The 12,507-nt window shown below is 40.5% G+C and overlaps 2 protein-coding genes and 1 pseudogene across 5 annotated transcripts in view; 1 reads left to right on the forward strand and 2 right to left on the reverse strand.

Annotated features, from left to right (window-relative positions):
* Nucleotides 1–1,543, forward strand: part of RNF183 (ring finger protein 183) — a 5,616-nt gene extending 4,073 nt beyond the window's left edge. For both annotated transcript variants that reach the window (XM_015593339.2, XM_015593340.2), the window contains exon 2: nucleotides 460–1,543. In XM_015593339.2, the coding sequence (XP_015448825.1) occupies nucleotides 460–1,064 (605 nt within the window). In that variant the 3' untranslated portion in view covers nucleotides 1,065–1,543. The remainder of the gene's footprint in view (nucleotides 1–459) is intronic.
* Nucleotides 1,544–3,393: 1,850 nt separating this feature from the next.
* PRPF4 (pre-mRNA processing factor 4) overlaps nucleotides 3,394–12,507 on the reverse strand; it is a 13,942-nt gene continuing 4,828 nt past the window's right edge. For 2 of the 3 annotated variants that reach the window (XM_006917118.3, XM_006917119.3), the window contains exons 5-14: nucleotides 12,396–12,475; nucleotides 12,124–12,217; nucleotides 11,530–11,624; nucleotides 10,295–10,353; nucleotides 9,527–9,650; nucleotides 8,109–8,198; nucleotides 6,404–6,526; nucleotides 6,187–6,294; nucleotides 5,977–6,095; nucleotides 3,394–5,463 (exon numbers count right to left, since the gene is read on the reverse strand). In XM_006917118.3, the coding sequence (XP_006917180.1) occupies nucleotides 5,270–5,463; nucleotides 5,977–6,095; nucleotides 6,187–6,294; nucleotides 6,404–6,526; nucleotides 8,109–8,198; nucleotides 9,527–9,650; nucleotides 10,295–10,353; nucleotides 11,530–11,624; nucleotides 12,124–12,217; nucleotides 12,396–12,475 (1,086 nt within the window). In that variant the 3' untranslated portion in view covers nucleotides 3,394–5,269. Of the gene's footprint in view, nucleotides 5,464–5,976; nucleotides 6,096–6,186; nucleotides 6,295–6,403; nucleotides 6,527–8,108; nucleotides 8,199–9,526; nucleotides 9,651–10,294; nucleotides 10,393–11,529; nucleotides 11,625–12,123; nucleotides 12,218–12,395; nucleotides 12,476–12,507 lie in introns of those variants that run through there. The other variant, XM_025050484.1, reaches the window with a different exon arrangement.
* On the reverse strand, nucleotides 9,885–10,003 carry LOC112484041 (annotated as a pseudogene).

Raw genomic sequence — 12,507 nt, forward strand, 5'->3', positions numbered from 1 at the left:
TGTTCCCAGAGAGACAGACCAGGGAATTCACAAAGCCCATCTCTGCACTAGCTGGAGATATGCAGCAGCAGGGGAGGAAATAGTCGATCTCTAGCACAAACCACTGACAGTGGCTCCCCTCCCTCTCCCTGGAGTTTGAGAAGCCAAGGGCAGTCACATAGTATTTTTATTTATATCCATTTCCAAAGCCAGAATGCAGTCTCCTCTAGTGGCGGCTCATTAATAGTGGGGTGACTCAGGCCTTCACTGATAGAGGGGATACTGCTGGAGTACGACTTAATCCTATGGTTTAGCAATTGGGTAATCTGGAACAAATTGTTTCGACTTTTTGAATTAAGATTTTTCATCTGTGAAAGGTGGGTGATAATACCTTTTAACAACTCACAGAACACAGCCTAGGACCAAACACGGGGACAGCATTTAATGGGTGTTCCTTTACTTCTTTTCCCTCTCTGCCAGGACATCTCTTGCCAGGCCTCCTAGCATCTGGTGTGAGGATGGCCGTGCAGCAGAGCCGGGAGCCCGAGTGCCCTGTCTGCTGGAACCCCTTCAACAACATGTTCCACACCCCCAAAGTGCTGGATTGCTGCCACTCCTTCTGCGTGGAGTGCCTGGCTCACCTCAGCCTAGTGACTCCCGCCCGGCGCCGGTTGCTGTGCCCACTCTGTCGCCAGCCCACTGTGCTGGCCTCCGGGCAGCCTGTCACTGACTTGCCCACAGATACTGCCATGCTCACCCTGCTCCGCCTGGAGCCCCACCACGTCATCCTGGAAGGCCATCAGCTCTGTCTCAAAGACCAGCCCAAGAGCCGCTACTTCCTGCGCCAGCCCCGGGTCTACACGCTAGACCTAGGCCCCGAGCCTGGGAGCCAGACTGAGGCCCCCCAGGCCAGGGCCCCTACCACCACGCCCATTCCCATCCCCAGCCACTACTCTCTGAGGGAGTGTTTCCGAAACCCTCAGTTCCGGATCTTTGCTTATCTGATGGCTGTCATCCTCAGTGTCACTCTGTTGCTTATCTTCTCCATCTTTTGGACCAAGGAGTTCCTTGGGGGTATGGGGTGAACATCTGTTCAGGATGAGGAACCAAGCCCTTCTTGGTTGCTGCTGGGTATGAGGACTGCAGAACCTCATGTGGGGTTGTCTTCCTTTGTAGTATTGTTCATTCTTACAATCCACGGATTAGTTAGGCCATGTGTTTGCTTCTGGGAGTCCTCTGAAAGCTAAAAGCTAAAAGATGTGAAGAGACCTCTGGGTGTGAACCACGGGGCCATGGAAGGGTGGAGATGATCTGATTAGAGCGTTACACAGCAAGTTGTGCCAAAGGACTGGGTGTCTCCAGGAACCTGACTGGCCCAAACAGCAAGCTGAATTTCTCACTGGAGCTGCTTTGAACTTGGCTCATTTTTTATTATTATGTTGCTAAAAAATTTGGAAAGCAAGCTTCAATTCTGTGGACAAACATGTCTCTCCCTAGCAGTTTTCTCTGGATGTCTTTACCAGTCCCAGTAAAAATGGTCTGCATTCATCCACTCATTCAATCACCATTTGGCTGGTGCTGTGTCAGAACTAGGGGAAAGGTAGGATTATCCAGGTGTGGCAGTGGGGAGGGTGTGCTCTTTCTGGTACAGGACAACCTCTTTTGTCTGTATGTTTTATGGAGTGTTGAGTCTGAAAGTTCAAAGGTGAGAGAGGGTCAGTGGATCAAAGGAAATCCGGGACTTGAAAGGAAAAAGTCATTTCTCCTGGTAGGTGCAGAGGCCTTGATAAGTCATGCAAAGTTGAGATGACTCCCCTCTACCAAACACAGAAATTTTGGCCTCGAGACCCTGGATAGAATAAAAGCCGCAGGTCCCACCCCAGGCCACGCAGGCAGTGGTCCCTGGTTGTTTCATGACAAAACCTAGGGATAAAGATAATTCAGTAGAATTTGGATGCTTGGGCTGCTGCTTGACTACAAGTTGCCACCTCTGCAGAGGCTAAAACCCTGATTTCTGCTTCTGCAGTTTTAATATTCCTTAGTGGCCCAGGGCTCTAGGACAATCTCAAAGTGGTTAAAACACCATTGCAATTATGAAGAGATGACAGTTTGGGTTTTTTTTTTTATTATTTGTAGAATAAGCTTTGAGAGACCGAAAATTGGTTTAATTTGCTCTAAATAACATTCTTAGTGGAACTAGCTTCTATAAATTCTTAGGGATCTTAATGTACAAGATATTCCAAAATAGCCAAGACATGTATTTTACATTTAGTAAAACCAAACGGTCGTAAGATGTGAAGAAAAAGTTCTCCATTACAAAATTGGAAAGTTGCCGACGTTATCCCATCAGGAGACTCGCCGACCTTTCCATTTGCGCCATCGAAGATAATTACTCTAAAGCTGGGACTCAAGTTCTCCCCACTGACTTCATTTCTTTACACATCCTTGCTCCTTAACCTTGTGGTAAGTTAGGCAATGAGCTCACCATGTTTTCAGAGCCATGAGGAACAGGGAGAAACACTTCCCTGTACACTAGGGCCTACTGCTCTGAGTAAACTCATCCCTATTCATAACTGAATCTGAGCCTCCACAAATTTAGCAGCTACCTTGTTCAAGCTAGTAGGTGGTGGACTCTTTAGTAGAAATAGAAATTATACTCTTGAAGTGGCTGATAATTCCAGCCAAATAAAACAAGTTTGAATTTTTTTTTTGAACAGGGCAACATTTTAGTATCTTCTATTCTTACATTCAGGAGTTCTAACCTTGGAGCAGTGCCATCCTCCTAGGGGGCACCTGGAAATATGTGGGAGCTTCTTTGGTACTCCAATGAAGGGGGTGGGTTATTTCTGGCTTGTAGTACTCGAGAGGTCAGCCATGCTGCAATGCTAAAAACAGTTCCACAAAACATCATCTATCCCAAAATGCAAATTGTTTCCCGTTGAACACTATAGGTTCCTCATAAGTTCATGAGGTTGAAGTGGTGAAATTAACTCCTTTAGGGATGAAGTCAGAGTAAAAGATGCAGGGACTTATCTTAGGGTTGAAGTCAGAGTAAGAGATGCAGGGACTTATCAAAAAGGCAGTATAAACAGAAGAGTGGTTAAAAAGCTCAGGCATTGTACAGGAATCAGGCCATGCTGGCTGGACTGGTCTTTTTATCTGGCCAGTGTTGCCAACATACTCAATAAAACCCTATGAAATCTCTTTATGAGGTCATACACAGACAGACCGGGATCCACTGCTTACTAACTGGGCAACCTTGAGCAAGTTATTTAACTTGAGCTTCAGTTTTGTCTGTAAAAAGGAATAATTAACTCCTCAGATTTTAAGGACTAAATGAGATATCGGAAGGTCTCTGGCACAGTGTCTAGACAGAGAGTAAGTGTCCTGTTAAGTGGAGGCTGTACATTATCATAAAATGCCACACTCGATTTATGTTCAACTGCTTTCTTACAATGACATTTCCAGTAAAGAAATGAATGTTCTGCATTTGTTTTGCCAAAGCTTAAAGAAAATGTTTTCACCTAGTTGCTACCTCTAAATCTCTTGGAAGCCCCTCCCTCTGCCCCCAAAAGACAAGATTAACTAATAAAATTTAAACTTCAAAAACTAAAAACCTTAATACATTTATACATTATATCCGAACTGCATGCTAATACACTAATATTCATTATTAGTTTACACATACTACAAAAGACGGTGGCAGGTCTTTGGCCACCGTCAGACACTGTTGTGCCCCTTTTAGTAATTGAGTAATGAAAATAACTTCTTTTCATGGCCAACTATAGAAGAAATAGAGCCCATTAATATGTAAATAATAGTGACGTGCCCAACAGAGGGTAAGGCCAAGAATTCATAAGCTTAACAGGTACTAGGATATACAATTTGGTTATAACTGAAATCAGATTAAACAGAGTATTTCACTATTTCAATCACACAATTGAACAATAGAGTTAGACAAGCCACTCTCAGCCTCTCTGAAATAGCAAGTCAAAGTGTTTTTAAATGTTTAAAAGGAGAAGACATCATATGCCCCTCTTGAATTTCCTACACACAATCCTTTCTTCCAAATTCCTTATTTTTGTATGAAATTACTGTGTACTTTCAGAGTTCAGTGGTTGTATATTTGGGGTGGAAAGAGGTGAAGGTAACTACTGATTGCCAATGAGTAAAAATATTATAGAGTCCAGATACAGTTCACTGGTAGTCTGGCCCATAATGCAATAGCCCTCTATTTCTTAAAAAATTAACAAAATGCTTATTAAGAAGACAGAAATTGTAGCAAGCCATATTTGAGATTATGTCTCAAACCCCCCCAAAAGGCAGGACCTCCATGGATCAAAGGCTGGGATTAACTATGCAAAATAATTCTTTGAGGGAGTTTTTATAATAGGATTTTACTCTGTAGCGAGTAATAATAAAAAAAAAAAGTTTATGTTTAGGAATACCCTTTAGAGATTTTTTCCCAGACTTACCTTGACATGAAGGGTATATCCTTTAAATAACTAACAGAAAAGAGGTTGCACAATAAAGACATCATATTTGCTTTCTAAAAATTTCATTGACTCGACACAATGACCTAGCTTTGGGCTAACACAAAAGAGACGCCAATTACAAAGCTAAATGGAAGACATTTACTGACATAATTACAAAGCTAAATGGAACACATTTACTGACATGGCAAATGTACGGTCTGAGCTTCGTGATGCAGGAAGCATTCCAAATGAACCCAACAGAAAGAGGTTAAAAATTTTCTCTACTGCATAGCCCTGAGCATAGCTGTGGGTCTACCTCTTCACCTCCCATTCTCAAGGTAAAGTCTCTCTGTCAGGCGTTGTATACCCAGTGCGTGGGGAGACTTGAGTGCCCCTTTACTTGAGGGCTTCCAGAGTACAGTCCAGTTGCCTTGCTCTCCAGGTCACATGTTGTCCTGAAGCACGTACCATGTAATGAAAAGGCAAGTTTCAAGAATTAAAAATGGAGTCAGTCACAATCCTGAGTGCTGTGAGGAAGGCAACAGGGCATTTAAAAGAAAGATTAATAAAAATGTCTACACAGTTCTTGGCAGGGTGTGAAGATGAAATTAAAATGGCAACCATGAGAGGGATCTCCAGCACCCAGGGACTGGGCCACCTGCCTAGAGTGGAGACTGACAGGAAATCCAATCCACTGAGAGTTCACACAAGGTTACTGGCAAAACACATGATATAACACAACTTGTCAATCCTTTCTTTTGAAAATGGCTCTTAAGAGAGAGCCTGAGATTGGAGTCCTTTTTCCACGGTCCTGCCTATTCAGCCATCCATAGCTTGAAGGTCCTGTCATATGAGCAAGTGGCTATAAGCTGCCCATCGGAAGAAATGTCTAGGCCCATAACTTTGCCTTCATGGCCAGCCAGAGTCTTCAGTGGGGACCAGCCTGGGTGGGTCCAGATCTTGGCTGTGTTATCATAGGCACCAGTGAGCAAGAAATTCCCATGGATAGCTACAAGAGAAAAGAAGGAAAGTTGCTTGGGGAATTCAAGTATTTAAGAGCACAAGAAAATAAAAGCACAAAAATCTGCTAGACAATACTACTTTGAAAAAGAAGGTATTTCCACATTCAGAAAAACTCAACACTCTGATCTATTTTCCTACTAGGCCTCCAGAAAAAAGGGACAACTACAGGCAGACTTAGGGAAACAAATAACATTATGAGGGTCTTTTGAACCTTTCCCCAACAGACAGTCTGTTCAGAACATTAAGGATTCAGTGCTTAGAATTTCCATGGAGAAAAAGGTGAAGCACTCAAGAAGTCTTCTTTACTTTCTTGAAACAAAAAGCACACCATGCCATAGTTGTCTGAAAGTATAGTAGAGGGAGGGAAACTAAAATGTGCTCCTTCAACAGAGTCCCAATTCTCTCCCGTTCCACTTCCAAGTTAAGCTAAAGCCTGGCCTGCATTCCATGGAAGTATAATCTGTCTCATAATTAGGCCTAAAGCAGAAGGAAAGCTTACGCTCAAACTTGACACCAGTCACTAAGTTCTGATGGGCAGGGATGGTATAGACACAACGCCGCTGTCGAAGGTCCCACACTTTGCAAGTGTTGTCACCACTGCCAGTTGCAATGTGGTAGCTGTGGATCAGGTGTAGTAGTGAAGTTAGAAACAAAGAGTACTTCCTGACCAAGAACCCTCTCCACCCCTCATTCAGTGAGCTTTGTTTACCCATTGGGGGAGAAATTAATTCCATAGATTTCCTTCAGGTGCCCTTCTAGGAACATGATACAACGTCCTGTGCGCAAGTCCCAAACTCGACCAAATGCATCCAGACCCCTGATAAAACAATTTACAAATGAACATTCTGAATCCGGTTCTCTTTGGAAGCAGGCACACATGAGGTGAGACTAGTGAGCTGCCCCTGGCTATGTGGAAGAAGCCTTACCCGGTGCCAGCCAAAGAGCCATCTTGATGGAAGGCAATGTCATACACACCCATGCTGTGGCCTTCCTGATGTAGGATCTCCTCTTGAGCCTCCAAGTCCCATAAGCGCCATGAGCGGTCATAGCTAAAAAATTAAACTAATAATTAACCAGAAGATATTTATTCACTTTTTACAATATGCAAGGTACTATAAATAGTTGTAGCTTCAGTAACGCTTCTGAAACTATTCATATAACCATATTAACTAGAAATGCTTTTCTGGCATAAAAGATGTCTCAATAACTAAGCATATATGTCTTGGGTGATACCTGGGAAACCACGACTTCCTCTAAAACTGATTCAATGTCTATTTTAAGAGCAGAATTCCCCAAGAATGGACCAGCAAAGATTCTGTTGCCTTCTTTCTTCCTGAATTCCACTGTTATGACCTTTCGGTCACGGAGCGTTTATATATTTACTAAGCCCTAAACTGGATGTTGGGAATACAAAAGTCAATCATAGACACGCATATCAACGGAACCAAGTAAAAAAAGACCCACATATATATCATGGCCCAATTATTTTCAATGAGGATGCCAGGGAAAGGAAAATCTCTTCAATAAATGGTGGCAGAATTGTCCATGCGCACAGAAACAAAGACAAAAAAAAGAACAGACATTAAAAAACTGAGTAAAACCCCTGGACACTGCATGAAGGATATACAAATGTTCAATAAGCATATGACAAAGTACTCAACATCAATAGTCATTAGGGTAATAAAAGTGAAAACTGTGAGATTTCAGGACACGCTTGCTAGGCTGGGAAGAAAGAATGCTAAGACTGACAACACGAAATGTTGGTAAGGATGTGAAACCACCAGAATTCTGGGATTGTAAAATGGTACAACCCTTGTAAGTTTTTTAAAAGTTAAATATATATCTATCTTATGACCTAGCATTTCTGGATATTTATTCCAGAGAAAAGAAAAAAAATAAAACACATCCACAGGAAGCTTTGTATAAGAATATTTGTGGCAGCTTTAATCCGACTAGCGAAAACCTGGAAAGAGTCCAATCACCCATCAATAAGGAGATGGATAACCTGTGGCTCAGCAGTACAACTGACTACTCCTTAGCAATAAAAAGGAACGACTGATACCTGCCAACAACACAAATCTTTAAAGTGTTTGCCGAGTGAAAGAAGCCAGACACAAACGAGTTCATACAGTAGGAACAGACAGAATTTATGGTGAGAGATACCAGCTCAGTGGTTGCTTTGGAAGGGGGAACTGACTGGGAAGGGGCATGAGGGAATTTTTTGCGTGATGCAAATGTTCTATCGACAGGGATATGGGTCACATGAGCATATGCATTGTCAAGATTGACTGAATTTTACACTTAAAATAAATCCACTCCACTGCATGTAAATAATATCTTAATTAAAAAGTTCTTTAGCAGATTCTGGGTTCATAAAACCTGTAGAACCAGAAAGGGAGACCAATTTGCAAGCAGAGAGGTTGACTTTAAAATTTCAGATTAATTACAATTTAAAAGCAAAAACACTTAGCCCTAACTATATCATACATTCTCTTCTGATTCTGATTCACTGCCAAAGAAGAAAATCCTACTTGAAGATCTCTGTTTTAAAAATTTATTTGGCAGTTAGCCATAAAGGGTTAACAAGATGTCATAATCCCATGTGGATAGAACAATAATAGGAAGGCTTACCAGGTGGTACCCAAGAAACGTCCTGATGGATGCCACATTACCCGGGCCACACGCACTGTGTGGCCTTCGATATCTGCCACTGGTTCATCACTGAAAAGGAATCAAACATATGTGAGTAAACTACTTTATACTCATGAAAATATTTTCTGAACTTATTAACTGTTATACACAGATGCACCTATGATTTGAAAAGCCAAATTGTAACATTTGTAACTTGTTAAAATTTTAGGGCTAACAAAAACTTAAGTCACTTGCCAAGGATTTAAGATTTGGGACTACTTCATATGTCCACAGGGCAAAACTGCCCACAGTATTTCAACAAACACTTTTTCTACTTCAATTCACTATGTTAATAAACTCCTAATGCTATACCACTCATAATTAGAGAAAAATAAAAGATAAGCAAGTCTCTCTGCACCAAAGTAGTGCTGAGATTCTAGAAAGAGAACATACTTTGATAGAGAGGTGGGGCAACAGAAATCAATCAGTTTTGGTGCAAGTGGATTGATTAAAATTTTCTTAAACTTTAGCTTGTTGAAGGAACCAATCGGAAAAAAGATCTCCTAAATAGACAGGCTTAGTTTCCTTTTGGTGGCCATTAAATTCTACCACTCAGCAACAGAAAGATCTGAAACATCAGCAAAAGAAAATAAACATGAACTCTAAAGAGGGCAATTAAAAAGGGAACTTTGTCAATGTGCATACATAGAACTAACCAAAGCCCTAGAGGAAGAGATATTGCTAAGTATTACCCAAGCCAATTAAAACTTGCTGTGCTCATAGGTAAAATCATATCTGGTAAAGAGTACAGACACTAATTAGCTTTTTACAAAACCCTCGAATAAAAGCCTCATATATTTTCCCAAAGAAGGAAAACTAAGCAACTGGATTCAGATGTCTTTTAGCCAACAACGGACTTCTAAAAATTTCTTGGAAAACAATAATAATAAAGACATAAAGAAAACCTCTTGTAACTGGAGAAAACAGTCTAGGTAAAGGTAATGCTACTGGGAGGAGACATCACTACCTTGGCACTACTGCCAGACAGAACTTCGCTTTTCTCTCCCCTGCAAACACATTGCCAAGAATATTTTCTTTAGTCAGTCTACCAAATGGTGCACTTCTCCAATGTTGATCTGTTGCACAGGAGGTAAAATGGATCTTTCCAGAATAACTGGAGCCAAGAAACAGTGGCCACTATGTCAGATGCAAAAATTAAGATCTGAAGTTAACAATCAAGAAAAAATCTGTTACAACTCCTTTGGTAAGAAAAGGTATAAGAAAGGAATCCTCCATTTTATTTTCATACCAAGTTACTTTGACTCTTAGACCATCTCTGGGGTTAAATGCCCTATTTTCACATGCCAACGGCCAACCAACCATTTAGTGATTGCAATAGAGAGAACAACAATGTTCACCTGTCAAGGCTCCAAAGCTTCACAGAACCATCAGCAGCACAAGAAGCCAGATTAACATCTTTTTGGTCCAAGGAGACAGTGGATTTTGGATGAAACACAATTGCTCCTACATTTGTGTTATGGCCAGTTTAAGAAAAAAGTGAAAGGGTTCCCACCCCCTTATAACTTATGTGCAAATACAGACTATGATAAATGATATAGGTATATATTAGGGAACATGTGGAAAGATAGGGAATTAAAGTATTCACCTACTTATTTATTTTTATTTATTTTATTTTTTAGGCGAGGCAACCCTCGGTTAACCTCACAGATTGCAAGAACCTTGCCAGCTTACAATCCTTTATTTTTTTATTTTTTATGCCTACAGCACCTGGTCTTCCTAGGTGGTCTCCCATCCAAATACTAACCAGGCCTGACCCCGCTTAGCTTCCGAGATCAGACGGGATCAGGCTTGTTCAGGGTAGCATGGTCATAGACAGTATTCAACTATTTTAAAAAATAAACTATTTTAATTTAAACCAATATTTAAATCACATTAAAAAAGCAAAACTTTGGTTTTTTTTGGTTTTGAGATTGGACATGATAGAAAAATGATGTGCATATGAAGTCATTACCTTCTAGCCTTGTGGTCAGAGAAAACCAAGTCAAGTCAAACTAAGAATGAATCCTATGTGTACTGAGACTTAGTATCAGGCAGAGTTTTAGAGTTTTACTGCTTGACAGAGGTCACACCGGGAAAAAGGAGATTTAAACAAGATTCTAACTCACCTCGAAGAGTGTGAAGGAGATTGCAATCAGGAACAGACCAGAGCTTGCAAAGCCCACTCCTATCAAACACAAAGGAAAGCATCTCAGCCAGGGTTGGTCTGGGAAGGAAAAGGTACCTTGGTAATATTACTAAAGGACAATTTCTTCTCACCCCAACAAACTTTACAGTGACAGACAGGAAAAGAGAAATAAAAGGTTTATCATTTGAAGCGTTTGAGAAGAAAGCTATACCCAGGTCTCATGCAGCCAGGGGGCTCCACTGGACTGTACTTCATACAGCACAAGTTGCTATTCTCCTTAACTTTTGGATCAATTTGTGAGGGAAGGTAGGACAAATAAAACTATCTAATAATATTAATATTATTAATAGTACCTCCTTAAATATGAATAGCATTTTGCCACTTACAAAGTACTTACATTTTTTAAAAAGACTTTTTATTTCAGAATATCTTCAACCATTACTTTTATGTCTATTGTCTCAAATGATCCTTATAAACAGATCTGTGAGGTACATAAAACAGGAATGATAATTTCTGCTTTATAATGAAGGTAACTGAGGCTTGGAAAGGCGGAGAGATTTGTATAGGTCCTTGGCTTTCTCTGAATCAGTCTCAAATTCTGCCTAGCTAAGTAGTTTCTATGCATATAATGTAAGGAAGTTCTCCTACTAGATGGCATGTCCCACAAAATTAACTAAATAGAACAAAACAAGTTATCACATCCTAAGAGTTTCCTGCAAATATGGTATAAGTAAACAATAAAATAAAGATTAAAAACAATAATTCACGTTTTCTGAGTCCTTACCACATACGAGGCATTATCAAGGCAAAATGTTTTACAAACATCTCACCCTACTTTACAGAAAAGGAAACTGAAGCTTACAGAGATTAAGTATCTTGCCTAGGTCACATAACTGAAAAAGAAAAGGGTGTAGATACTAGTTAAGTCTATAAGCTCACGTGACCTGTTCCAAAATATTAGTGTCAAAAACATGACAGACTGCTATGTGTCATAGATCTCTGGGGTTCCTTGTAAAAAGTCAGAACTGTTCACAAAGACTTTACTGTATAGTAGAATAGGTAGAGCAGTAGCATCTCTAGTTTGGTGTGATCATGAGAATCAGAGGAAGAGAATATAGAAATAGACATCTAAGACAAATGCTGATATCCCCCCATCCTCCTGAACCTGTTCCTGGTTTAGGGAAAAAAAAAATGGCACAGTGAAATATAACTTACCAACAAGCTGTGGCCAGCATTTTGGAATTGGGACTAAAGTGACAGTAGGAGATAGGCCGATCATCCCCAATCTGACTGCAGAAATTATTCAAAGACTTAAAAAAAAAAAAGACAAACACAGATTAATAGGCTAATCCAAGGGTTTCTTGGTTTTTCTGCAATAAAAAAAGACACTTTACAGTTTTAATATCACCCAAGATTCTTTTACTCTGTGTGTGTGTGTGTGTGTGTGTGTTAGGAGACACTTATATTGATAAATGAATGGAGTCAAGGCATATCTGGAACCCCAGCACGCTGTCTTCTAGTCTTACTATCTTCTGTGTCTGCTAAATATAAACAGTAAAAACGTGGAGAGATCTAAAGTACAACTTTGACACATTAAAAGAATTAAAGAGTAGAACCATAGATCTCTGCTGAGTACAAAGTATAGTAGGTTCCTGCCACCTAAACCAATGGCTCCTCCCAAACAGTGACAGTGTAAGCAGGGAGGAATAATTATAGCTGCCTTTACCCCCTAGAGGTGGGCTGAAGTAGAAAATCCAATAAATATTTAAAAATCTTTAAGATATTGGACAACTGCTGAGCGCATCTTACCCGGAGAGATTTGTGCAGCTCTTGCATCTGGGAGGTCCTAGTTGTCTCAGGAATCTCTTTGTGGAGACGGGCCTCTTCCAAGCGTTTCATTGCCCTGTGACACACAAACGACATTACCACCATGAGTAAATGGGTTGTACACAAAGGGTCCACAGAAGTATCTGACCACTAAATTTCATTTAACAACCACAGTCATGATAAAGCAGATCCTCAGTCCTTGAGAAGAAACAAGAAAAAATATGCTTCTTTCTCCTTCTAGGGGCTCTCCTTACCTGGGCAGTGAATAATTAGCAATCCATAGTCTAGCAACCTTCAGGCTGTTTGGTCCTTCATGGTACCAGGTTTGCTGATACTGAAAGTTAAATTAAGAGCAGAAATATCAAG

The sequence above is a fragment of the Pteropus alecto genome, unplaced genomic scaffold, assembly GCF_000325575.1.
Source record: "Pteropus alecto unplaced genomic scaffold, ASM32557v1 scaffold226, whole genome shotgun sequence".
Classification (NCBI taxonomy): Eukaryota; Metazoa; Chordata; class Mammalia; order Chiroptera; family Pteropodidae; genus Pteropus; species Pteropus alecto.